Genomic DNA, 25,085 nt, shown 5'->3' on the forward strand with positions numbered 1-25,085 from the left:
CGGATCATCATTATATAGATCGATTTTATATGTTTGAGGGGGCGGAAGCCCCCTCAATTCATTTTGAATTTTTGTGTTTGTATATCAGATACTCGGATTAGACTGTGTTTGCTGATAATGGAGGAAGAAAGACTGGATGAGGAGCAGGCCCAAGGCCTTTTATATAGGCGTGGGTGGGCCTTTGGCTAATAGTCCATAAAGGGAATTCCCTGCATATAACAGGGTATTTCCGTAAAAGTATTTTCCATAACTCTGTATCCTCATTGAATTGCCAGAAATATCAAATACTTCGCGGAAGTTACCTTCTGTCTGGTGGATATTCCAGTTGGTTGGGGAATTTTGATGCTTCTATTTGGTCGAGGCTGAGCCAATTGCGTCATCGTCTAATGAAGCATTTTATGGACGTATGCGTAAGCCAAATTGAATACTAGATATTCATCTAGTGTGCTTATAAATTATTATAGTTCTTATGAATACAATGCGACGTGATTTGTCAATGCTAATGCCTTTTGCACATAACAAATACTAGAAACATGCAAATGAACCTCAATTACAAATTCAGCTTGGGAAGAATTACAAACCGGTTCACAAATGCTACTCCTACTACTTCACTTAGGCAAAACATTCTGTATGAAGAAATTCCCACCGATATCTGTGAAACACTTGTATGGATATAGATGGAAGTAACAACACGGCGCCGAAAGTCTAGATAATCAAAGATAGAATGAGCCAGCGGAAAAGAGCGGAGCGCCCAATCAATGGATCAACCACCACCTCAAATCCAACCTTAGCAACAGGATAACCTGGTCACTCTAAGCAAAGCCTACACGCGTATATTATTTTCCTATATCCATTTGCCTCTCTAGTACTTCCCCTCTATTGAAGACTACCATACAAATGACATTAACAATGCCCCGAACATGAATCCCGCCCATCATCATCATTCCACGCTGACTTGATTACCACCCAAACGCGTGACGCGTGAACACATCCAGCACTCACAATGAATCACCTAGACCACCTCCCCCCTCTATCAACCCAGGAGCCTCGTAAGTGCATTTTCATATATATTCTATAGTTAATTACCCTCCAAAAGGAAACTCATAGAACTAACCACACCCCCAGACCGCGTAATCTCCTTCCCGGCCTCGCAATCTTTGCACGCGTCCACCGCGTTCATCCCTGATGCTGCCTCAGGCAGAAATAACATCCCGATTGGGCTTGCCGCGCTGGATGAGGCGATCTCGGTACCAGGACCATTGTCATCGTCGACGACGACGACAGCAATAAATGAGCGAATACGCGGGTTTGATGGGGGAGACGGAGAACAGCTGAAAGGTTTGCCTGTTGGACATGTTACAGAGGTGTTTGGGCCGCCCGGGGCGGGGAAGACGATGTTGGGGTGAGTTTGTCTTCTCTTAATCTTGTCTTGTGGTATTATGTGGTCTTAATCAATGGTGATTAGGTTGAATGCTGCTGCTGGGGCGCTGGGGAGGGGGGAGGGAGTTGTTTGGATAGGTAGGTCTCTCTTATTTCATTATTATTGCTTGAGTCTGTCCAGGTATGTTAACGGTCGTTTTTGAGGTGATTGAAGATACGGCAGCGCCGCTTCCTAGGCCTCGACTGCGCAAACTGCTCGAGTTGCAGTCTCCTGCATCGCCATCATCTCCTGAGTCTCTGGTGGATAATCTAACGTATATTCGTGCCCCTACACTCCCTCATCTCCTTTCTCTCTTTCATCATCCGCCTGCCTCTTTCCCCCCCTCAAACACCACTCTCCTTGTTATAGACTCTGTCTCTGCACCTTTTACTCCTTACTTTCCTAATCCCAGTGATACCAATCAACCGCAGCAAGCGCAGAGAGATGTCCAGAAATGGCTCACAACGCGGAAATGGAACGTGATTAGCGATCTTGCTGCTCAGTTGATGAAGTTTGCGAGCAGGGCTAATCTGGCAGTCTTGGTTATCAATCAGACGCATACCCGGATTCGGGGACAGGTGAGGGCAACACTGTCTCCCATCTTGAGTGGAAGGGGGTGGGAATCGTGTGTCCGAGCTCGGATTGGGGTCTATGGTGACTTTGGGTATGGTGGGGATGGCGGGCGGGTGAGAGTTGCGGAGGTTATGAAGAGGGACGGGAGGCTTGTCACTGTCAGGGACAAAACAACCGTGGTGCCTTTTCGGGTTGCAAATGTAAGTTCCGCTGTGAGATTCTTTGGTGTGCTTCGTTCGCTTGCCTATAGGTGTATTGACTGGTCGATTAGGATGGATTGTATGCTGTCGAGATGGGGCTCGAGAATAATGAAGAGGAAGGCGTTGCTGTACAAGTGAGGCAGAAGCAAGCACAGGATGATGAAGCGCTTGAACAGGAGGAGCCATTGGAGGAGGAACCGGTAGTAGAGGAAGAGCCAGAGCTTGAAGATTACCAAGCACAAGAAGAGCCAGCACAGGAAGAGCCAGCACAGGAAGAGCCAGCACAGGAAGAGCCAGCAGAAGCAGAGCCAGCAGACGCAGAGCCAGTGCACGGACACACACAAGAGAAGCACATAGAGAAGGTACAGGTTCAGGAGATGCAAGTACAACAGGAGCAAGCACAGGATGTCCGGTCTGACTCAGCGCAAGAGAGTGCAAGTCAGCGCAAACGAAAGGCAGAGGAGATTGCGGACAGTCAGGATGAGGACTCCGAAGGAGAGCTAGAGTAAATTAGAGGTGACAAGGCTCGCATGACAAGCAGAGGATTGAAGCATCACCTGCCTCAGTATAGCTTTCTATATATACCCATTGTATGGATAAGGCGCAGTGCACACAGTCTCATATATCCCGCTTCGCCCTTACACCAACGCTTATCAATGAGCGTGTCGAATGTTGTTAAGAATGCCCGCTGTGATTATTAGCAGCGATCGTCATTTGGCCGATGAACCCAAGCCGAAAGCTCCGTCATTGTCACAAGTTTTCCAGTGTCAATACTCATGTTTCTCTGCGTCCTGTTCGAATACCCCGTGGGTGGTGCACAAAACGGGGTGCGGCTGTTGACACTTTCTCCAGCAGAGGCCAAGCTCCGATCAGGAGCACTGGCAGTTTCTCGGTCCAAAGAATCGAGGTTAATGTCGCGGTCGATCGAGATTGGCCGTCGGTTCTGTACCACGGCGACGAGCCGGCCCAACACAGCAAACTCCAGCTTCAGTTTGATGCTGTATATTGCTCCTTTCAATGTAATCTGCACAGCATAGTAGTTGGCATATTCAAGGCCGAGTAATATAAAGTCCATAACCAACATAGCGACGTTGATCCAAATCAATTGATACATGATTTTCTGGTTCTCACGGACAAGACATATCCGAAGCATCAGCAGGGTCTCCCACATATACAGGCCAGACAGCACGATCTCTTGGATGGTAAAGCCGGTCATCTGAACCTTCTCCATGATATTGTATCCAATAACCCAGGCCGGCTGTTCTTCACCGACAGCATTGGAACCGTATGTGAGGACTGTCGTAGGTACATGTAGAAGAAAGACATTCGTAATAATCATGTACAGCACTCGCTGTAAAATGCGCTCATCGCAAATGACCAAGTGGAGTCGTGAGTATAGAACGACCGCCTGGCCTGTGACCATGAACCACCAGCCGATACTGAGTATAGTGACAGACAGATTCGAGGGGGCTTGCGTAAAGAACTTCATGATAAAGCCTAATGTGTATGGTAGCACGCCTGCACAGCCCGATAACAGCAAGCTCCAAAAGTAGAGACCCTTCCAACGTCGGAAGGTCGATAGGACCATGACCACCAACTCAGCCACGTTGTAGCAAGCAATGGCCATGAAGAACAACAAAGTTGCTTTGAAGGCATCACCGTTGCTTGCAAGCTCGCCGCTGATGCCATCCAGCAGATCTTTCGTGGATGATACGGACATTGTAGTTGATAAACGCAAAGCCAGGGAAACACAGAAATAGCATTCCGTGTGCACGAGCCGGGTATCGAAAGCACCAGCCTCACCGGCTATATTTGAAAGCCAACCGAGTGAAGACCACAATGCCAATGGCCGCTCAGTAAATTGCAAGATTCAAACACTCCGCCCTCGATCAATAAAATGATGTCGTCTCAGGCAGTTCGCCGTCTCTGAATACCCGCGCCATCAATGTTGATAGTTACTTGTGGTCAAAGTAGGATCCACATGTTCTCAGCCTTGGAACAAACGAGTTGCAATCATCGACTTCACGGTAGCGTCAGGCATCAATAGCTATCCCAAGCAGGAAAGGTGATCGAATTGGCGCCTGCACAACACACCGCGTCCGGGTTCCTAACGTGGTACAACTATCCAAAGTAGTCGATAAAGTCCGGGCGACCTCGGACAGAGTTTCATCTATTGTCCTAGCGCCGTCAGATCTGGGGAAGTGGGAGGAAGCGAAGGCTAATTGCGAGTGGAGGGAGCTCGGGGCTGTGGGAGCAGATCAAGCTTGGGCCACGGGTGAGGGTGGACGATGGACAGAATATCAACCAACTCAGGGACGAGCGGATGATGTTGCGAGGAAGTCATGTCCGATCGGCAAGCTGGATGACAGGTAAAATCACCATTGTTGAGTCCCCGCTTGGGCTTGCTGGCCTTAGTCATTGCTTTTTCTGCGGAGAAATTGGTGGAAGGAATTGGCGTCGGCGATCACTAGTCGAGATGGCTGGCGCTGATGGACGTGTGCGTGTGACTGCTGCAGTGACCCGCCCACTGACAATCAAAAGGTCCAACGCCGGCATCGCTTCTGTGTAAACGCCCAGGTTTTCCCCCCAAGCTAGATTGGTCATTGCTGGTTTGCAGGAAATGAAGAGGACTGACTACGACATTACGATGGGGGGCTCTATGGGTCCAGTCCATCCTGCAGATGCTGTGTGGCCTGCAGGCCGAAAGCCCAACAGCCCAATTACTGAGTATGTAAACGACAGGTGCAGTCGTGCAATTTCATTGACAATAACATTCATTTCGGATCAGGTTTTTGAAGTATTACTGGCGCGTCTAGAACTGCCCATATTTCGTCAGGTTCCAGGGTCACTCCTGAAAACCCACCATTCAGCTCCCCGGGTTTTTGCATGGCCGGGACGCCTTGTCGTATCGCGGGAACCTCGCAAGACTTGAGTCATGTCTATTATATTACAAGGCTCGGTATGTCAAGATCTGTATCGATCTATGGGATAATTCATAGGTTGGTGAGATAGTCCTCAATCTCCTCCTTACTCAGCTTCCTGAAGCGGGGTCCACGCGACCCTTCGACGCCCTCATAACCAAGCAGGTGGTCGGCAGGAGGACCAACAATGCCTATTATCGTCAGCATCACAGCAATTAGAAACTGTCAGGACGTGATACTCACCAATCTCTATCGTATCACCGTTCATCTCTCCCTCAATAGTCTCCTTCAAAGTCAGGAGAGCAATGTGAATGGCATCTTCCAGCTCAAGACCTTCGGTGTAACGTTTCTCAAGGAATGTCTTTGCGCTCGTCGCATGTCTTCCAATGGCCGTGGCCTTCCACGGATAGTAACTGCCACTGGGGTCGACCTGGTACAGACTGGGGCCGCCCTTCAAGATACCACCCGTCTTGCCAGTTGCTTTCTTGGGCTCGTCCTCGCCGTCACCCCGCTGAGCCTCTCCTGATTCGGGCTCAACGCCCTCGTCCCAGCCAGCAATCAACAGGCTGACACCGTACGGTCGGACACCACCGGACTGAGTTGCTTCCTGAACAACGCGGGCAACGTCCTGCACTAATATCCGGGTAGGGGGGTATTCATTGTAAATGCGCTTGTAGCCAGTGTGAGAAACCTTACGGGCCCGATCCACGAGCACACGGTAATCTGGACCCATTCCTGCGTAGACCATGCCGATGTCGGGGGTAATTAGGGAGATCTTGGAGAGGGAAGGCGGGTCAATGAGAGGCGAGTTGGATTTCTTTTCGGTGGCAAGAACAATTCCGTTGGTAGCTGTTGAGTAGCGTTGGTCATCAGTAGCTATTCGAAGCTAGCTCGAGCGGATCCAGAGCTATGTCATACCTTTGATGCCCAGAGCAGTTACACCCTGGTTGACAGCGTTCAAGGCATATTCTAAGTTTTATCAGCATATATGTTCGCACAACTGGCAATAACGTAATTACCGATCTGAACCAGCTTTCCGCTGTCGAGGAACGTTAGCAAGGACCCTAGCTATCGAGCAGTGAGCTTCTCTTACCTGGGGGAGAACGTGGTCAGAGAGAAGGAGTAGCGATCAGCCATGAGTGCGTCTTTTCACGATTACTAGCTCCAGGGGGTATGAAAGTGTGGAGAAGTGATGGATGAGAGGTGAACGAAGATGAAATGAGGTCGTGGGGGATCAAGAATGGAGCTACCCTCAAGGACAGCAGGCGGCAGGATGTTGACGCAGCAGCAGCAGCACCGCCGGCTGGTTCAGCGCCAAGCCGCGCCTCGGGCGGTGACGGTAGGCGAGCGGCTAGTGCGGTTACGGCACGACTTCTTCTCCACATCGCCTTTTTAAGCTGGCCTCTTTTTCCCTCACTCATTTTTCGCTCTTGTTTCTCCTCGTCCTCGCGCATCTCCCGACACAGACGACCTACCAATTGTTGCTGGAGGTTCTCAGATCGCTGGTAGGTCTGAGAATCGTATTATGCCATTAGCCTTGAGGCTCTTCAGGCAGAATGGACCTGCGCAATGAGCCGCTCTGGCAGTGGCCTTCAAGCTCCTCTGCCTCCGTCTCAGCCCCGGACCCTGAATTTGATGTAAGGCAGAGTCCGGAAGAGGCTTCTGGACCTGATGGCCCTTCACAATCTTCAGGCGAGACTTTCGAAAAGCATTACCCTCCTCGTACATGTCGCATCTGCCTGGAGACCGTCTACCCTACCTTCCCTCCTCCATCCGAACACCTGCCTGGGTTCCTTCAGTCCAAGCAACGCGTGACCTACGAGTCGTCAGACCCGGAGTCTGGTCGATTGCTTCGCCCTTGCAAATGCAAAGGATCTTCCCGTTATGTGCATGAGGGATGTCTACAACTCTGGCGACATGCGGACCCAGGCTATGGCAAGAGGAATTATTGGCACTGTCCGACCTGTGGTTTCCACTATCGCTTAGAGCGCCTCCGGTGGGCACACTGGATCAGTAGCCCATTGACGCAGCTTGGACTTACTCTAATTATTCTAATGTTGACTGTATTTTTACTTGGTTTCATTGCTGACCCGATCATTAATCTATACGTGGATCCTATGGACCCCATTATCCGCTCGGACTATTGGGATACGCGTCCTGTGACGAGTATTCTGCCTGACAACGAAGAGGCTTCTTGGACTGAGCACTTCATTAAGGGGCTAGCCTCCCTGGGGTTCCTGTCTTTCATCAAGGCTGTGTTTGCGCTATCTTCATGGCACGGATTGACACTGCGCGGCACAGGGATGTTTGGTGGCGGAAGGAATTCCGGCCGCAACCGGGTGGCCTGGTTGGTCATCGTCATCGGTGTTGGTAGTTTTCTTTGGGTATGTTAACACCTGCTATGATTCATTCGTTGACAATTTCTGACCGCAAATACTAGGCTGTCTACAAAGGTGTAAGAACGTGGAGCTGCAGAGCTTTAGAAAAAGCCGGAGAGCGTGTCATGGATGTTCCGTTGCCTGATGACGAGGATGAAGATGATAAGGCCTCCGCGGAAAAGCCCGAGGAAAGTAAGAAGGATGATTGATCCTGGTCCGACGTATGCCATCTACAGTCATGAGTCTTTGCATTCAAGTTTGTTTTTTTGTTCTTTTCAAGTGCTCTATTCGCTGGCGATATTCACGCACTACTTTGAGTTGTCACCTCCTTATCAATGAGGTGCCGATTAGTCAATGTGCGTAGAACGATTTCGACCCTCGCTAACCTCCCAGCTCATTGTCTGTTAAGTAGTGTGGCTGGCGAGGACGTTTTGTTCTTGCCTTCTTCACCTGCTTAATTCCGCAGTCATGACTAGAGGGAGGGTCAAACTGCATTCTCGATCAAATTAGACGCTGGTTTCTCGGTAAGCGTCATGGACTGAGATGCGGTACACTCATGATATGTAGTTTTCATATACCCTGAATGTTATTACATTTGTGCCTATGATCTATATGCTATTCTTAAATATGTTAGCGTCTTAAGCAGACTTGCTCTAGTAAAACGATTGAGTTACTTCTGCTGCTATGTCTTTAACTTGGGCTGGCCTTTATGCTGAATCACATTTTCACGAGTATGTAAGCAATGCCTACAACGGATATGGAACAACTTTGACTATCTGCGAAACACTTCTGAGGACATCTGCCCACCATAGACTAACGTAATCTGTAAAATTAAATTTCGAACGGCGATCTATTAGCGATGGCAACCATATTGCTCAAAACGGAGACTCTTTTAGTCCTTTGCCCATGCCACCATCACCGAGTTCAGTTCTCATTTATAGTAGTCGCTGAGCCGAACCACGGGAAGGGCCGTTCCGTCAATGGTTGATCCACTATCCAACGCCGAACTATGATTTCGAAAATGAGAGCGAGTATGGCGTTCTTTTGAAGTCATTATAGCTTTGCAGTGCAGTTGACGACCTTTTTGGGAAAATTATCAGCAGGGCACTAGGCCCGTCTCATATCAAGTGACAAGTTCCGCATATGAATGGTTTTACATGCGATGGTTGCGAGTCCTGGTTTACTTCTTGTTATTTAAGTCAATGAAAGTGGGAATAGTTGGATCGCCATACCGATACTCCCGTGATAGGGGATGAAGCACTTCGTATTGGCATCAACCATATGTAGACTGGAATAGTTCAATATGTTTCTTGCAACAGCAACTTCCTATGCCAAATTTGATCATGTCGATGTGACTGGATGCTCTCGTCGTCTATCCAACAGTGTTCCTGTGCTCACAACCGCACTGTTGAGTAGTTCAGAGAACCCTGCAGTAGTGCACACGGCGGATTCTGGTGCTGAGTCGTCGCTGAGTCGTCGGTAGGATCGCATCGTCGGGCTAAGTGTTCTTCAGGAAGATGATTCCCAGTGTTCTTCTTCTCTCGTCGTCGCTCCCTCTCAAGCCTCCCGATCTTCACAACTTTCGAGCTCCCCCATGAGCAGCCGTGATATCGTGTGAGGGCTTTCTCCTTTAAGTGCATTTGTTCATAGCTCTGCATCACGCAGGCACTTGCCCATCATGACATCCGAATCCAACACCGCCCAAGACTGTAGTAACAGTCACTCTCTCTCAGCACAGTCAAGCATCGACGCCAGCCTCTTTGAAATCTACCGCCAGCACCTTGCTTATCTTGACAGGCAGGCTGAGCAGGAAAAAGATGAAGACAACGGCATGGTGTTTCCGATGGATTTAGATGAGGGTCCTTCTTGCGAAGTGAGCACGGCAAATGCCATAGACAACAGAAACGAGGGTACCGGAGGACACGGGCCCACAGTGAATAGAGGCGAAATTACCAATCTTTCTATGACCGATTCTTCTGAAAACAGACCTGACTCTGGAATCGATGTTACTACCTCCCCTAGCATCCAGCTCCCCCCAGGTGTCAACACAGAGCCGTTTCCAGAATACTACAAATCGTGTGAAACGGCGGAGGCCCACGAGGACAAGCAGGTTGAGGAAGCATACAACCTAGCTATTGCTAAAGTCTGTGAGGAGGTTATCCGATTCAGACAGATAGACTCGCTGGCGACGGAGCCTCTGTCCTTCACCATGGACGATGGTAACGCCGGGGAGAGCACTGCGACCAGTGGTGCAGGCATCCCTAACATTGAGAGTCCTGTTATTCCAGCCTCACATCTGAGCAGCGGGTCTTCCATTATCGAGCACTCAGAAGCTGGCGCTGAATCACATCTACTTGTGCCGGAAGAGCGCAAGAAGAATGCTCTCGAGGAAATGAGGGCCATGATCGGGTCGGATCATATGAAGCCACCCACTAGAACGCGTTTCGTTGCTATGTGCAACATCATCCTTCGTCTTGAGTTCCTCTTCTTCCGCAGACATATTACTCCCGTCGATCCCATTAGTGCTCTGATCAGTGATGAGGTTGAGGAAATCAACTACCACATCGATGAGCTCATGAAATACCTCGGCACCATCGACCGCATCCTACGGCAGGAACTTACCTGGGCGCGACGCGTCGAACATTCTGTCAAATACATTGCTGAAGATACCCAGTACGATGTGGTGACTCGGTTCAAGAATATGGCTCAAGTCATTATCAAGTAAGTACCCCTCACCTCCCTCTCATCAAACACCAGAAAAGCAGAAGAATATAACTAACGTCTGCATCACAAACAGCCATCTCAACAAGCCACGCCCTTCCGAGAGACGCCTTCTCACCGTATTCCTCAATTTTTATGACGCATACCTCTACACGGACATCATCAGTGATTACAACCGCCAGCTCCCCGTTGAAGAGAACTGGAACCCCGTCCGCGTGGAACTGACCCACCGCTTCGTCGGAATTTGGGACATCATCAACCGAACCATTGAGAGTTACGAGGCCATCATAAAAGTCACGATGGACATCAAGGGCAAGTACACTGAACCCTGCTTCCGAGAAATGCAGGAAGCTCCTGAAATCTGGCGCACCGCCATGATTGAGCACCATATTGGGGCTGCGCGTGAGCGGGAGCGCCATGCTGTTTATCAGGCGGAAGCGAGGGAGATTGCGCGTGAGCATGCGAGGATCCTGGCAGAGGAGGAGCGCCGCAAGGAAGAGAAGAGAAGGGAGGTGGAAGAGGCGGAGACGGAGATTGGTTCTGATGTTGAGGTTGGTGGTACTGGTGCAGGGGGTACTACTATGGATGCTCAAGTCCATGTCCAGGACTTTGCTATGCAGACTTCTAATGTTTCTGAGGGGTCTGGTGTGATTGTTTCTCAGAATACTGAGGACTCTGAGATGACTGAGGCTTGAGGTGGATGTTAGGTGGATATGAAGGTGACATTCGATTTGGATGATGCACGATGCCCATTGATACTGGTTAGGTCATGGGATGATTTTACGATTGGTGTGAATGGGATCCTACGGGACGATACTTTGCGATGATTTGTGATCTGTGATTTCGACATACCCATATGAGAAGAGGGAAAGGAGATATGGATGCAAAGAGAAGAAAAGAGAAAAAAAAAAATGAAAACGGAGAGAAAAGAGAGAGAAAAACAAAGGTAAAACCAGGATTGAGAGGAGGATTGACGAAGCAATACATCTACATAGATAGTAAATGATGTAGCTAGATCCGGATATGTATCTTAGTAGTGGAACCATCTTAGCTACATAGCAGTCAATCGAATACCATGACTCCAATCCATAAATCCCCAAAACAAAAAACAGTCGATTTCATTTCATTCATCATAAATAACCCACACCTAAGCCAAAACCTTAGCATCACAATCCCTAAACGCCCCCAACTTGAACAACCTCCTGGCATTATCCCTCCCAATCTTCAGCTTATCCACTAGATTCAACTCCGCGCCATCAAACCAAACACAGGCATCCTCAAACGTCTCAAACGGATAATCAATCGAGAACAGAATCCGATCCACACCCACCTCGGCCATACAGAAATTCAACGTCGTCGTCGAAAAGTGCCCCGACGTAGTAATCCAAATATTCTGGGCAAAGTACTCCCGAATGGTCTTCTTACACGTCTCCGCCAACCCCAACAACTTCTTCCGATCCTCGAACCAATGATTAATACGCCACATATCAAACGGCACATGCTCACCCAAATGACCCATGATGATCTGTAGGTTCGGGTGACGATCAAACACTCCGTTCGTCACCATCCCCAGAATATGCAGACTGACGCCCTGCGCGAAGCTAAGTGGCGGCCCGACGAGCCATTTCCGGTCGGCCCAGAGCTTCTCGTAGATGGTGCCGGTGGGGTTGCGCGGGTGCAGGTACAGAGGGACGTCGAGTTCCGTGCAGGTCTGCCAGAAGATGTCCCAGGAGGAGTTGTCGTAGAAGATCATGTCATCGCCGTCCGGACCGGCGCGTTGGGTGTCGTTGACGAGGGCGCCTTTGAAGCCATAGGTTTGCACGCAGCGGCGGAGTTCGGAGGCGGCTTCTTGGGGGTTGTGCATGGAGAGGGTTCTACATTTATAGTTTCGGGTTAGTAATTTGAAGTAGAGAAAGTATGGAGGTTGGGGGAGGTATACGCAAATGCGCCAAAGCGATCGGGTTTATCGCGGATCTGCTCGGCGATGTAGTCGTTGATCTCGACGGCTAGGGCTTGGGCCTCGACGGGATCCCAGATGTCTTGGACACCGGGCGCTGTGTAGGAGAGGATCTGGTATCCCACACCGTATTTATCGGCATGGTCGATGCGCAGCTTGTTGATGTCGGTGATCTCCTTGACGTGCGTTTCGGGGTCCGTGGAGAATAGACTGGCCCACCAGCGTGTCTTCTCTTCGAAGCGGGGAAGCGCGAAGGCTTCTTCGAGGGCAATTTTGCCGAGCATGTTGGATACAGTGTATGTGTGAGTAGAGAAGGGATTAAGTACGTCTGGGGTATTGTACAAACTGCTAGAGAATCAGTGAGGAGTTGGGGTTACTTATATACTGAGTGATGCCATCATCAGAGCATAGAGGCGGGTCGGAAGCGGGTATGTTCCTTCCCCCTCTCGTCCCTTTGCCGACCCATGGACTCGACGGTCAAATAACATTCGTCTCGGTGGAGTAATGGCAGTGGAGATGGATAGCTATTTACTTAGTACCTGGAGCTATCTATCCGTCTGCTCTTCCGATTTCTCGCTGGAGTGTCTGCATCCGATTTGCGGATGAGCTATCAATGGCAGAGCTCTGTAGAGGCGGCAGACGGCTAGAAGCCATGTCGTCACCGTTCAGACTGCAGACATGCATTATCACCATCCTGTAGAACCTAGCTCTCCTTGCCTTATACAGCATGTTTCTTGACCAGTAACTGTCCCTCTAGCGCTGATAATAGTCCATATGTCGTCGGTTCAGGATTCTGGAGCCATCGCGGAATGCGGGGTAGTAATGTGACGTCCAACTTGCCTGGCACTCGACGACTGAATCATGTAAGGAGATCCGAACGGAAAAGCGGCATCTGAACCATCGGATGAGAAACACTATCTATCCTGGGATGACGATCGTAACAGTCTCAATAGTCTGGTTCCATCCGACGGCCCTGGCGCGATCCGACGGTGGAGAAGAGCGACCCCGCACGCCAGTTAACCTCGAAGCGACGGCGATCCGGGGATTTGAAGATGGGCGGAGTCTCGGTAATCATTTCCATCCTTGCTTTGTCTGCGGTCTGGCTCGAAGGGCACCTTGATCTCTTTCGACGTTCAAGACCTCTAGATCTGGAATCGTAAATTGCCCCGATGTCGACGGATGCAGGACAGATGGAAACTATATTTGGCATCTGGGGTTGCATGGCCATGCGGATGTCAAAACCGCAATCCAACATGGAGGTGGCCTCATTGCAACAAACGAGGCTTGTACAACCTCACTGTTGCCCACTGAGGTTCCAAAATGCACTCCTGACGACGGGGAACCACGTTTGGGATCACGACTAAGCCTCAAGGAGCAGCAAACCAGATGAGTCTCATTACCTCTTTGTCTTGCATGTGTGCACGGTGAATCGTGCGTTTCCTGTCGCTCGTTAGTCAGACGCCAGTCGGTCTCTCTCTTTTCCTCATACACTCTCACCAAAGAGTAAACAAGCGACGCTCTAGCCTCAGCAACTCGATCTGACTCAGTGGTCATCGAGGTCATCGACTTGGGATGTTGACTGAAACGGTGAGTTGACGAGGTTCCAGTTGTGCAAGTGGTGATGCGTCGAGAATCCACTCTTCTGCACGCCTTTCTTCCCTATCCCTGCATCACATCCTACGCACGAACAGTTTCTTTGTGTCATCCAATTTATCGCTGGTAGACCTGCTTGGCTGGTCTGTTCACATCCGTTCTTCTCACACTACACTTCTTTGTCGTTGCCTGCATCCTTTGTTGATGCACCCCGGAGTGGCGCCAACGGTCCAGCCAGGTTTGCGATCCATCCTTGTGCAATGAGCCATTCTTGTTGTTATCTCCGGCCTCGGTCACTAACTTGCTCCTTGATGCTTCCCTGTTCAAATAAGTTTTCGCGTTATGAACAGCCTGCTAATTCTTGCCGATCTTCACACAGTCTCTCGGTTCTACAATCCCCACAGTATCCGCTCCCCTCATCGCGACCAATTCCCCATATCTGCAAATGTTTGGAAAAGAGGAATGCCCGGTCATCGGGGAAAACAAGCCCTCGGTTGACGAATATGTATCTGACCATAGGGAAAACATTCGACTCCAGCGTTCCTTCGGAACAGCTGCAGAGCGAGCGCGGCGAAATATGAACGCGAAGCTGGCCAACCCACTAGCTGGATATACCCAGGAGGAATTGCGCCAGCAGGGCATCAACTTCGCCATCACTCACCAGATGGGTGACGAAGAGGATGTTCGTGCCTTTGCCATGGGCGCCATGTTGGCGCAAGTCCCAGAAAAATATGCAGAGGTGCCCGGCCTGACGCCCCAAGAGCTGGCAGTGCTGGAGAACGAATATGCTCATCGCTGGTCCCAGCCGTGGACAATGTACCTGGTCATTTGCTTGTGCTCCCTGTCGGCTGCTGTTCAGGGCATGGGTAAGTTCAAGCCTCTCTCCAACACGCCGAATGTGGCACGACACAGGCTAAGGCATATCGTGCACCTGCAGATGAAACCGTCGTCAATGGCGCCCAGATATTCTATAAGCACCAGTTCGGCATTGATCGTGGCAGCGAATCGAGGTCGAACTGGCTGCTTGGACTTGTAAACTGCGCCCCGTACATGTGTTGTGCTCTGGTCGGCTGCTGGTTAACAGTCCCGTTCAATGCTTGGTTTGGCCGACGAGGCACCATCTTCATTACCTGCTGTTTTTCGGCCATCACCTGTCTCTGGCAAGGGTTCGTCAACACTTGGTGGCACATGTTCATTGCACGCTTCGCTCTGGGCTTTGGAATTGGTCCCAAGTCCGCCACCGTCCCGATTTACGCCGCAGAAACAGCCCCTCCGGTCATTCGTGGTGCCTTGGTCATGCAATGGCAGATGTGGACCGCCTTTGGCATCATGTTTGGCTACGTCGCCGACCTGGCCTTTTTCGAGATACAAGATCCAGCGGGGATTGTCGGCCTTAACTGGCGCCTGATGATGGCCTCAGCCATGTTGCCAGCCCTCCTCGTCTGTTGCTTTGTTTTCACGTGCCCCGAATCGCCTCGCTGGTATATGTCGCGCAACCGCTACGACAAAGCCTACCAGTCCATGTGCAGCTTGCGCTTCAACAAGGTCCAGGCTGCGCGTGATTTGTACTACATGCACACGTTGCTGCAGGCAGAGACCGGCATGAAACTCGGGCAGAACAAACTCATCGAACTCATCGCCGTTCCCCGAAACCGGCGCGCGTTGATTGCATCGGAGCTTGTCATGTTCATGCAACAGGTATGTCAACTTTCTGCTGCAACGTTCTACTGCAACTAAACTCCTGCTAACTGATTGCATTAGTTCTGCGGTATGATACTGAGCCTACCTAGGATGTTAGGGTGTAATGTACTAATTGTGCTGCAGGTGTGAATGTTATTGCCTACTACTCCTCTGAGATATTCCTCGGAACTACGGGGAATTCGCTGACGCAGTTATCCGTGGCAAACCAGCGAAAAGCACTGGCGGCGTCTTTTGGCTGGGGCATGATCAACTGGCTCTTCGCCATTCCAGCTGTATACACCATCGACACCTTTGGTCGTCGCAACCTTCTCCTCACCACATTTCCACTAATGGCTTTATCCATGTTCTTCACGGGCTTCAGCTTCTGGATACCCGAAGATACGCACTCTTCGGCCCGTCTTGGCTGTATCGCATTAGGCACATATCTGTTCGCGATTGTGTATTCTGTCGGGGAGGGCCCAGTGCCATTTACCTATTCGGCCGAAGCCTACCCACTATACGTCCGTTCCCACGGCATGGCCTTGGCGACGGCGACGACCTGGCTGTTCAATTGTCTGCTAGCCATCACCTGGCCATCTCTGCGTGCGGCATTTACCCCGCAGGGAGCTTTCAGCTGGTACGCGGGATGGTGCATTGTCGGGTGGTGGCTGATCCTGATGTTCATGCCCGAGACCAAGGGAAAGACACTGGAAGAACTGGACCAGGTGTTCTCCGTTCCCACGCGTTTCCATGCCGCATACGGTCTCCGCCAGATTCCTTACTTTCTCCGAAGGTACATCCTACGTCAGAAAGTCCGCCCGGAGATCTTGTATGAGCGGGATGACGAGGTTCCGATGACCGAGGCTGGCTACAACACTGCCTGACGATTCGTGCTGATCTTTCAGAAAGATCTTATCATAATCTATGGTCATATGTATGAAGGTCTACGAAGTGGAGGATATACTATGATCATCCTGAGCTTGTAGCAGAATTGCGGAGCAGTTGGTATGTCAAATAAACCTAATTAGATAGTCGAAAATATCCGTAGTTCAGCCATGATTTAAAGCAACAATGCATTTCGTACTCTACAGAGTAGGATTATCCTCTCTCGACCCCGCTTTAATCCAATGGTGCTAGAAAGCAATAATGAATTCCCAGCCACATCAAAATCCCTCATCTAGTTCCAAACATGTGCCCTCAGACCGAGGTATATCAACATACTACGTACACAACAATCATCCCCCTCCTCTTCTCCCCGCGGAAATCGTCTCCAGTGGCAAATAGAGGCCTTGACAATCACGCATACGTACTGGGTGAAGCACTAACGCAGAGCTAGTGACGATGACCCCCCTACCCCCATCTTGTACTCAATTGATGATCAGACTCGGAGTTTGTTACGTAGCTATCTAGGTACATAGATTGATGGACAAGATGGTGATGGAATTGTCTTGCTCCCTTTGCTCCCTTTAATGGTAGTTAATTATGTCTATTGTTAATGAGCAAGATAGCATAGTACCAAGTAAGTCCTTGCAAGCATGGATAGATGAGTTTACTATGCATGGGTAGTTGTTCGATTATAGGGGATCATAGATAGTGATGGAGATAATGATTGGAGCTGATACCAAATACTAGTAGTAGTTGATTGAGATCGAGTCCTGTTGTATCTGATACGCTTGGGGTAGGTGGTAGTATTCAGCAATTCAAATTAGTCCACTGATACCTACTACTAACTAGTCTAAATGACTGGTTAGTTAGTTAATTAGTTAGTATTGGTAAGTAAGCGGGGATAAAATTAAAAATGATTTCCTTATGAGCAGTTAGCACAATTGAATCTGCGTAGTGCGTTTAACTCCACAATGTAAAGCGTTCCAGTAGTAAGTAGATCATGAGATTCGATCATCTCAATCAGATTATTATCAATGGGCAAACAACTAAGTAGAAAGATAGTGCTGGGCTGGGCTGGGCCGGGCTGAACTCTAGCCACCTACTTCCCTAGCTACGAGTTACGAACTATCGCTGATGAAGACGTTGTACATTAGCTAGTAGTTAGTGCTTGGATCGGTGGCATGTTCCTCCTCGGAAATTTCGAATACCCCCACCTCCTAGCTATATCCTTCATATACAGCAATTCAGCAAGAAGGTCTGCCAAGAAAAGCAAATCCTTTAGTGTCAGTTCCTGTTGGAGTAGCTGAATCGGGTGTCAACAATACGTATAATCCGGACGGCTAGAACGGACATATTTTGGGATGTTTAGTTGGATTCACTTGTAGTAGAATATGATGTGGACCAGTGCTATGGTACAGTGGCTATTCGCCGATCGCGCTAACATCACGAGGTTAGTGTGCCTTATGGGGCGTTAAGTATGCTCTGCTGAAGCCAATTGAGGGGAAGAATCTACTTTGACTGTAGGTCAAAACTTTATTGAATCTGTTAGTAATACTAACTGCAAGTGTTTGTAAACTACTACAAATGCATACTTGGCAATTGATAGTATCACGTTCATGCAGGGGGCCTAACTACAACGTCCAAGCTTGACGTGGCAAGACTATACTACACTATCACTGCCTCTTCACCCGCTCCCCCAGTTTAGCAGCTCTAATGACATCCCGAATCCCCTGCGCCGTATACTCATCATAAGCAGCTCTCAACCCCCAGACCGCCCAACCCACCCACGCAACCAACGCTAAAAACACATGCGTCACCACCCACTGCACGCCAAACAACCCTCGACAAAAGACCGGCCAATTATCCAACCCATGGCAAATCACCCAGATCTGCAGCGTCAGCCACCACTCACTCCGGGGCGGTGTCTTGCCATCGTCCGTTTCATCCAAAATGACACTATTCAAGTTGCGGAAAAAGGCAATCTTGAACGAATCCGCCGGGGCCGTCCACTCATCAACGATTAAATCCCCTTCCTCTTGCTCGGGAGACCGGCCCCATTCGTGGACGGTGTATAATGGGATGGGCATGTTGCCGTCGGAGGGTCGGTAGACCTTGTATTCCCCGTTCAGAGTGAACCAGGCGGCGCCTTGCACGACGCGAAAGTATTCGACGCGCTTTTCGTGCCAGTGTGGACCGGAGGTCCAGGTGCTGCCGGGCGGTAAAGTGATGCGGACTTTGCAGGAGGCGGAGGTGTATTGGGGGAATTCGTAGACGACGTCGCCGGGACGGGTGAAGGTGAATTTGTGGATGGTGTTGGTTCTTGGCATTTTTGTACGAGGTGCAGTATTTATTGATTGCGGAGATTATCTTATAGCGAGTAGTAGATGCTTGAGTGAGTTGGTTGAAGGATTTGTTCTGCATGGCGTGCAGTAAGTTAGTTAGACGATGTAAAAAATGCGTTTATATGGATTAAAGTATGTACACTTACTGGATCCGTGGGCAGTGTTTTGGATAGGTCATAAGCGGTGGGCTTGTTCGGGTGTAGTTGCGCAGGTATGCTTTGGTTTAAGTTCCACGGGAAGTCGATGGGTCTCTGACCGTAAGTCATTTCTTATTAGACTGTTAGTAGGATGATTACTGATTAGAGTTGAAGTGGATTCTTTGAGTTAAACTTGGGATGCAAGGAGGAGGGGTTGCATTGCAAAGGTATCCAATCATGCGATGTCTGTTTGGGCCCAATCTCCCACGCCAACTTCAACGTGCAGTTCAGCTGAGCACATCTCTGCATCAAAGGATCATTGCCGTGCAATTGTGTTGTAATATTGCCAGCGCTGGATTTATATTAGCCAAGCATGTGGTGTTGTTATCCTGTGCGGTTCTTCGGGGTATGATTACGAACTAACTATTGTCTAGTGTACTATTATCATTTGAGTCTCCCCTTGACTTGCATGCCCCAGTCTGTACTCCGTATAATTACTACTCTATGGATAGTGCAATTGAGTTCAGCTCCTCTCCTACGTCAATGATGACTATTGTCACGGCCAGCCTGCTGCAGACCACCGACTAACTTGCCGCTGGTTACCTAACTTCTGTTACTATCTATGCAATCACTCGGAGCAATATGAAGCACAGCTGAGCGGTGATCCACATGGTTGCTTTCAGGATGATCTCGTGGCTCTACCTGCCTGATGACGGTAAGCTTCGGACATGAGACAGGTACTGCAGCCGTTGCCAGCATAGGGTTTGTGCTATTGAACCTTTCGACTATACCGTTTTTACCCACGGGCTTCTATAGCTATATAAGCCCACTCGGCTTCTCCTACGAGTATGCCAGAGAACACCATCGTCAGTCTCCAAAAAACATGAATATGACTACAATGACTGCAGACGGAAAGATTGTCATCGTCGGTGGTGGGCCAGTGGGCTCCCTGGCCGCCCTCTATGCCAGCCATTACCATGACAATGTAGAGGTATACGAACTTCGTGGCGGTATGTCCTTCCCAAGGAGCTCCCATACCCATATATCCAAGCTAACCGAGCATTACCCTTGCAGATGAGCGGCAGAATCCAGCAGGCGCCTCTCCCCTGCTCCAGAAATCAATCAACTTCACTCTATCGGAGCGAGGCATTAAAGCCCTGGAGAAGTCCGGTCGAACCGACCTACTCCGCGCCATCATGCGGACTGCCATCCCCATGCGCGGCAGAATGGTCCACGGGAGAAGCGCCTCAGGGAAACTCCAAGAGACATTCCACCAGTACGACGTGCACGGGAATTCCTTATACTCCCTCGACCGCAAAGCCCTCAACATCGCCCTGCGTCAAGAGCTCGACGCCACCCCCAACGTCAAGATGTTCTTCCACCACAAGCTCATTCGAGCAGACATGAACACCCGCAAGGTGTGGTTCGAACAACGCGAAGACACAAGCACCAACACATCCCCTTTGACCTCATCACCACCAAAAGAAGTCCCCTTCGACTTCCTCATCGGCGCCGACGGCGCTCACTCCACAACCCGACAACAAATGATGCGCCACACGCCCCTGGACTACCAACAACAATACGCCGACACCGTCTGGTGCGAGTTGCGCATCCCTCCAACAGAAAAAACCAAGTCCTTCCGCCTCCCCCCGAACTACCTGCACATCTGGCCCGGAGGCCAATACATGTTCTGCGCCTTCCCCTGCCCGGACCAATCCTTCAACTGCATCCTCTTCGCCCCAGCGTCCCGTCTCGACGTTCTCAAATCCTCCCCACCAACGACCCTCTTCGACTTCTTCGACACCTACTTTCCAGGCGTCTGTCCAGACCTCATCTCCCAATCCTCCCTCTCCCAGCAATTCTACCAAAGCCCGCACCTCCCCCTCATCGGCATAAAATGCAGCCCGCATCACCTGGGCTCCGCAGCCGTCATCATCGGCGACGCCGCACACGCCATGTTCCCGTTCTACGGACAGGGATTGAATGCGGGGATGGAGGATGTGAGGATCTTGTTTGATTTGCTGGATGAGCATCGCGTGTTTACCAAGAACAACAACAATGACAACAATAAGGTATTGAGCAACAGCAGCAGGGATCAAGCCCGCGCCGCTGCCTTAACAGAATACTCCAACCAACGTGTCCGCGACGCCCACGCTATCCACGACCTCTCTAGGAGGAACTACCTCGAGTTACGCGGCGGAGTGAATTCCCCTGTATACAAAGCGAGGAAGTATGTCGAGGAGGCACTGCAGAGGTACGTGCCGTTGTTGGGGTGGAGGACGCTGTATTCGAGGGTTAGTTTTAGTGATCAGCGGTATTCGGAGGTGGTGCTGAAGAATGCGGTGCAGGGGTGGGTGTTGTTGATTATGTCTGGGTTGGGGGTTTTGGTGCAGTTTTTGGTGTTTGGGGTTTTGGGGGGGTTGGTTTGGGGGTGAGTGTGTCTGTTTATCTATTAGTCTTTCACTTACTACTAAGATTAGTGGTTGGTGATGTGTAAATAGTAGTATGATGTATATGTGTGATGAGAGTATGTCGCTTGTGGGGGTGTCTGGGAGAATATTATATACCATGAATTTACTGTTTATATTTGAAGCTTGTTTGTCTTCCGAGGAATTAGGACTACTAAGTAGTAGTAGTAGTAGTAGTAGTAGTAGTAGCAGGAGTAGCAGGAGTAGTTCGGGCAAAGTGTTGTATCATGTTTCTATGGAAGTGTATATATAGTAGGTGCTTTGGTTGGCTACTTAAACATGAACAACTCTCTATGATTTAAGTGATAGGGCTGATTGAAGTAGTACCTTAATGCAGTGACAGTATTTCAATTACCCTCTCTTGACGAGTACGGTTTCCTAGCGCAGATAGATCGCCCAGAAGTTATAATTTTGTACCATATCTTACCACGTGCCGGGTACATGCTAGTAACTACTAGTTACTGACTGATACTTACAGAGCTCATGAATCTATGGGAAGAGTGTAGCCTTTCTACAATTGAGTACATTGATGGATTTGATTTCATGACTGAAGAAAATGATATTCATTTTTTGACATCTATCTTGAAAAGTGCAAGGGGATACAAGTCATCACTTCGTCAGACAGCAGTTGGAACGATTGTTGATCCGCACGTTGTAAAATCTCGGAACAGGTCTGTGTGAAATCTTGCTTCATCATTGAAGGATGACTTGTATAGTGGAACGCTAGACAAAATAACAATGAACAAAAGAATGGATAAAAATGAGTATTGGCGACAATTTTGCAAGTCTGGTGAGCAAGCGGAATGCATTAATCCCGTAGCTTATGAGCTGTCAAGTAACTGCTTTTGAACAGTACCATGGCAAGCAGACATCGATTGTGTCGATCTTGTTGACAAAAAAGTTTGTCGAAGTCAGTGAAGATGGAATGAAGAGAAGAAAACATGAGCGGCTTTATATGATGGAAAATCTCCCCTGTTCGCTAACAGGCCAATCATCGGCAGCGCAGAAATCAGTCCATCCCCAGCTGTTTGCGCTGTTTGCGGCATTTGCTCTGTTTGGCTCCGTTTCGCATCAAAAAAATGTAGAGGGCAATTTTCTGACGCAGGCTACAGCGTCGACGTTTTATTGTGTTGGCACTCGCATTTTTTGGTTGTCCGGGGGATTTTATCTTGCCTTGGAGTTTTCCTGGAAGGCACTCGTTGGGTTTTCTGTGACACTCTTTTGTCCTGTTCACTGGTATGAATCCTATGAATCCCCTCTTCTAACTATCGTGATCGTCACTGTCGGATTAGGAAATAAGTAAATTCTGTGTCAATCCATACTAACGAAGTTTGATTCACTTAGACTATATCTCACCCCTCACTCCATATTCCACCGTCACAATGGTCGACGCTCCCGAGAGCCCGAGGCCCCAGGAACAAAGTGTGTAGGCGATCGCATTGGGCTGCTCATCTGGGGCGGGATCCAATTTTTCATGGGCATAATCTAAATCGCTAATGCGTGCCTAGCTCCCCAAAAGAATGTCTACCAGAATGGGGTCAGAACCACAGGCCGGGCCTTCCACTCTCCCAACTGGCGTGTGAAGCGTGAAGAGAGCCCTAGCGGGCAGAGCGCCGCTGCCGGGTCCCCCGGTCCCAAGACAAGTACCTCGAGACTCGCCTTCAGCAGACCCAGCCCGCATGTCCCCCAGGCCATCTCGGAGGGTCGCCGCCTGTATGTGGGCAACATGCCCTACACGGCCAAGTCGGAGGATGTGCAGGCTCTCTTCGATGCGGCTGAGTTCCGGATGTATGGATTTTCTTGCCAGAAGACAACTGTGGGAGTTTGAAACTGAGTGCTTAATAGCGAGCGTATCGACATCGCCATCGATCCTTTCACCGGCCGCAACCCCTCATACTGTTTCGTCGATCTGGAGACCAAGGAGTTGGCTGAGCGCGCCATGACGGAGTTGGACGGTCGGGACATGCTCGGTCGTCCCGTCAAGATCAAGCCTGGTGTTGTGAAGACCCAGAGTGAACGGGCTCAGCAGCAGCAACAACAACAACAGCAGCAGCAGCAGCGGTCGGATGCCTCCCCTCGTGAAGTGCGGTCTTCCCCGTTCAGCATGGACCGGTGGCGCCGCGGCGACGAGGCCCAGCCCCCGCGCACTCCGTCGAAGACCACTACTGCCACCACCACCAGCACCCCCACCAACAGCGATCCCAGCCGTCGCCTCTATGTTGGCGGTCTCCCGAGGTTGACAGACCAGGAGGCCATCACCAGCAACATCACCAACTTCTTCAAGGACTACAATGTGTATGGATTGGCCCTTGCATGCATTGATTGTTCGAGATGCTAACTTGGCTGTATAGTGAGAACGTCAGCAAGCTGTTCGCTCCTCACCCCGCGAAGCGGTTCGAGCCTGGTGACCACTACTACCTGTTCGTCGACTTCAGCAGCGTCGAGGAGGCTGAGAATGCCATGAACGCACTGAACCGCGCGGAAGGTCCCTGGGGTGCTGTCCTCAGGGTGCAGAGAGCCCGTGGAGAGAACAACTCGCAAGACCGGAGACCCAAGTGGTCGTCCAGCCGGGACGAAGCCACCCCAGCGGTGGAGGAGGTTGCGGCCGCCGCATAGTCTCACTAGCGCGACACATCGGAGCAATCATCCATCATGGGAACAAGACTTCACCCCCAACACTAAAAATAGATACCTGACGTTGTTACGATATGAATAAGGGGCTTCCACCCCAAAAAAAGAAGTTACGAACTACGCTCTTCCGCCGCCGTCTCCGCCTCCGTTGATAAGCCGCTGACCAGGAGCCAATGGCACGCCATGGTTCTGCGGAAAGGGGCGCTGCTTAGCAGGGCTAATGAACCCGCGCTGAAGCAGGTATTGATGGCCTCGAAGTCTGTATCCGTAGGGCTACGCATCTACCATACGGATATGAGACGGAGACAGACACTAAAAAAAGGGGGACACGGTTAAAAATATCGGCCCGGATGGCCGGCAAAAGCATTGCATAGCAGGACGTTGGAATTTACCTACTATCTATAATATCCACAAATGCATATATACTTGATTTTCTATACTCTTTCCGTTTCAGTGCTCACTGAGTAGATCTAGCACGTCCTGAGCAGCCTGAGGCGATCACTGCGCCGACATGACAAGACACTCTAATAGTCTTTCTCAGTCGAAAGACAGCACAAGTCTAGATATTCATAGGAGTAGCTCTGAATGTCCTAGATGTCAAGGGATTTCCGGAACGCCACAATAGTCTATTGACACATTTGACGGCTCCTATTTTGAATATTAGATGGGTAGAGTGACATGTCCATCTCTTCCCACCCAACACGTAGAATTAAAAATAAATACAGTTGAAAGATCCAGACGGAGTGTTGATTAGTTGCGACATTTATAGTCTATAGAATTTGATAACTACACCATAGAGGGATCTCTGATACGATTAAAACTTATTTAGATCAATTACATCAGGCTCTATTATTCATTATCCGAAGTAGGTATCGGTTCAGCACAGTACAAATGCCCCAGCAACATGTAGCTGTGTCCTGGACGTTTGGATGAAACATGTGGCCTTCTGTGACGTCTTAATACCATTTGGTCGGTGAGTTTACTTGGTTGCGCTTAATGGCAATATGCAAGCGTATACTAGTAGTTAAGTTTACATCTTCTAGCCTCACATACACCACTTCACTGGGTGGAAATCAAAGCTCTGATTCTCCTTCCATACATTCCCTTGTCCGGCGATTACAAAACGCATGTGGACAGCACCCGAAGTGCTCCTGAATAAGAACTACAGAGTACCTCAGG

The 25,085-nt window shown here is 49.8% G+C and overlaps 7 protein-coding genes across 7 annotated transcripts; 4 read left to right on the top strand and 3 right to left on the bottom strand.

Moving 5' to 3' along the window:
- Positions 1-1,003: 1,003 nt before the first annotated feature.
- On the top strand, positions 1,004-2,702 carry ASPBRDRAFT_29309 (uncharacterized protein; the record flags this gene model as incomplete). Its single annotated transcript, XM_067622642.1, has 5 exons — positions 1,004-1,049; positions 1,126-1,402; positions 1,466-1,518; positions 1,562-2,193; positions 2,265-2,702. 5 exons carry the CDS (start codon positions 1,004-1,006, stop codon positions 2,700-2,702), a joined length of 1,446 nt encoding a protein of 481 aa, XP_067479572.1.
- Positions 2,703-2,890: 188 nt separating this feature from the next.
- ASPBRDRAFT_123110 (uncharacterized protein) lies at positions 2,891-3,913 on the bottom strand (the record flags this gene model as incomplete). Its single annotated transcript, XM_067617573.1, has 1 exon — positions 2,891-3,913. The coding sequence occupies one exon, from the start codon at positions 3,911-3,913 to the stop codon at positions 2,891-2,893; it is 1,023 nt and encodes a 340-aa protein (XP_067479573.1).
- A 1,003-nt stretch (positions 3,914-4,916) lies between these two features.
- pre8 (proteasome core particle subunit alpha 2) lies at positions 4,917-6,381 on the bottom strand. Its single transcript, XM_067624715.1, has 5 exons — positions 6,208-6,381; positions 6,134-6,153; positions 6,033-6,083; positions 5,358-5,963; positions 4,917-5,305 (listed from the first exon to the last, which is right to left on the bottom strand). Exons 1-5 carry the CDS (start codon positions 6,249-6,251, stop codon positions 5,187-5,189), a joined length of 840 nt encoding a protein of 279 aa, XP_067479574.1. The 5' UTR covers positions 6,252-6,381; the 3' UTR covers positions 4,917-5,186.
- Positions 6,382-6,670: 289 nt separating this feature from the next.
- Positions 6,671-7,701, top strand: ASPBRDRAFT_195051 (uncharacterized protein; the record flags this gene model as incomplete). Its single annotated transcript, XM_067620823.1, has 2 exons — positions 6,671-7,498; positions 7,555-7,701. The coding sequence occupies 2 exons, from the start codon at positions 6,671-6,673 to the stop codon at positions 7,699-7,701; spliced, it is 975 nt and encodes a 324-aa protein (XP_067479575.1).
- A 1,469-nt stretch (positions 7,702-9,170) lies between these two features.
- Positions 9,171-10,908, top strand: ASPBRDRAFT_124486 (uncharacterized protein; the record flags this gene model as incomplete). Its single annotated transcript, XM_067617697.1, has 2 exons — positions 9,171-10,213; positions 10,290-10,908. 2 exons carry the CDS (start codon positions 9,171-9,173, stop codon positions 10,906-10,908), a joined length of 1,662 nt encoding a protein of 553 aa, XP_067479576.1.
- Positions 10,909-11,360: 452 nt separating this feature from the next.
- ASPBRDRAFT_54194 (amidohydrolase family protein) lies at positions 11,361-12,454 on the bottom strand (the record flags this gene model as incomplete). The annotated part of the gene is made up of 2 exons (XM_067627191.1): positions 11,361-12,087; positions 12,153-12,454. 2 exons carry the CDS (start codon positions 12,452-12,454, stop codon positions 11,361-11,363), a joined length of 1,029 nt encoding a protein of 342 aa, XP_067479577.1.
- Positions 12,455-14,208: 1,754 nt separating this feature from the next.
- ASPBRDRAFT_54195 (uncharacterized protein) lies at positions 14,209-23,891 on the top strand (the record flags this gene model as incomplete). Its single annotated transcript, XM_067627192.1, has 10 exons — positions 14,209-14,629; positions 14,701-15,056; positions 15,129-15,465; positions 15,588-16,236; positions 21,866-21,929; positions 22,062-22,065; positions 22,222-22,356; positions 22,784-23,063; positions 23,121-23,570; positions 23,627-23,891. 10 exons carry the CDS (start codon positions 14,209-14,211, stop codon positions 23,889-23,891), a joined length of 2,961 nt encoding a protein of 986 aa, XP_067479578.1.
- Positions 23,892-25,085: the final 1,194 nt, after the last annotated feature.

Source organism: Aspergillus brasiliensis (assembly GCF_001889945.1).
Source record: "Aspergillus brasiliensis CBS 101740 unplaced genomic scaffold ASPBRscaffold_5, whole genome shotgun sequence".
NCBI lineage: Eukaryota > Fungi > Ascomycota > Eurotiomycetes > Eurotiales > Aspergillaceae > Aspergillus > Aspergillus brasiliensis.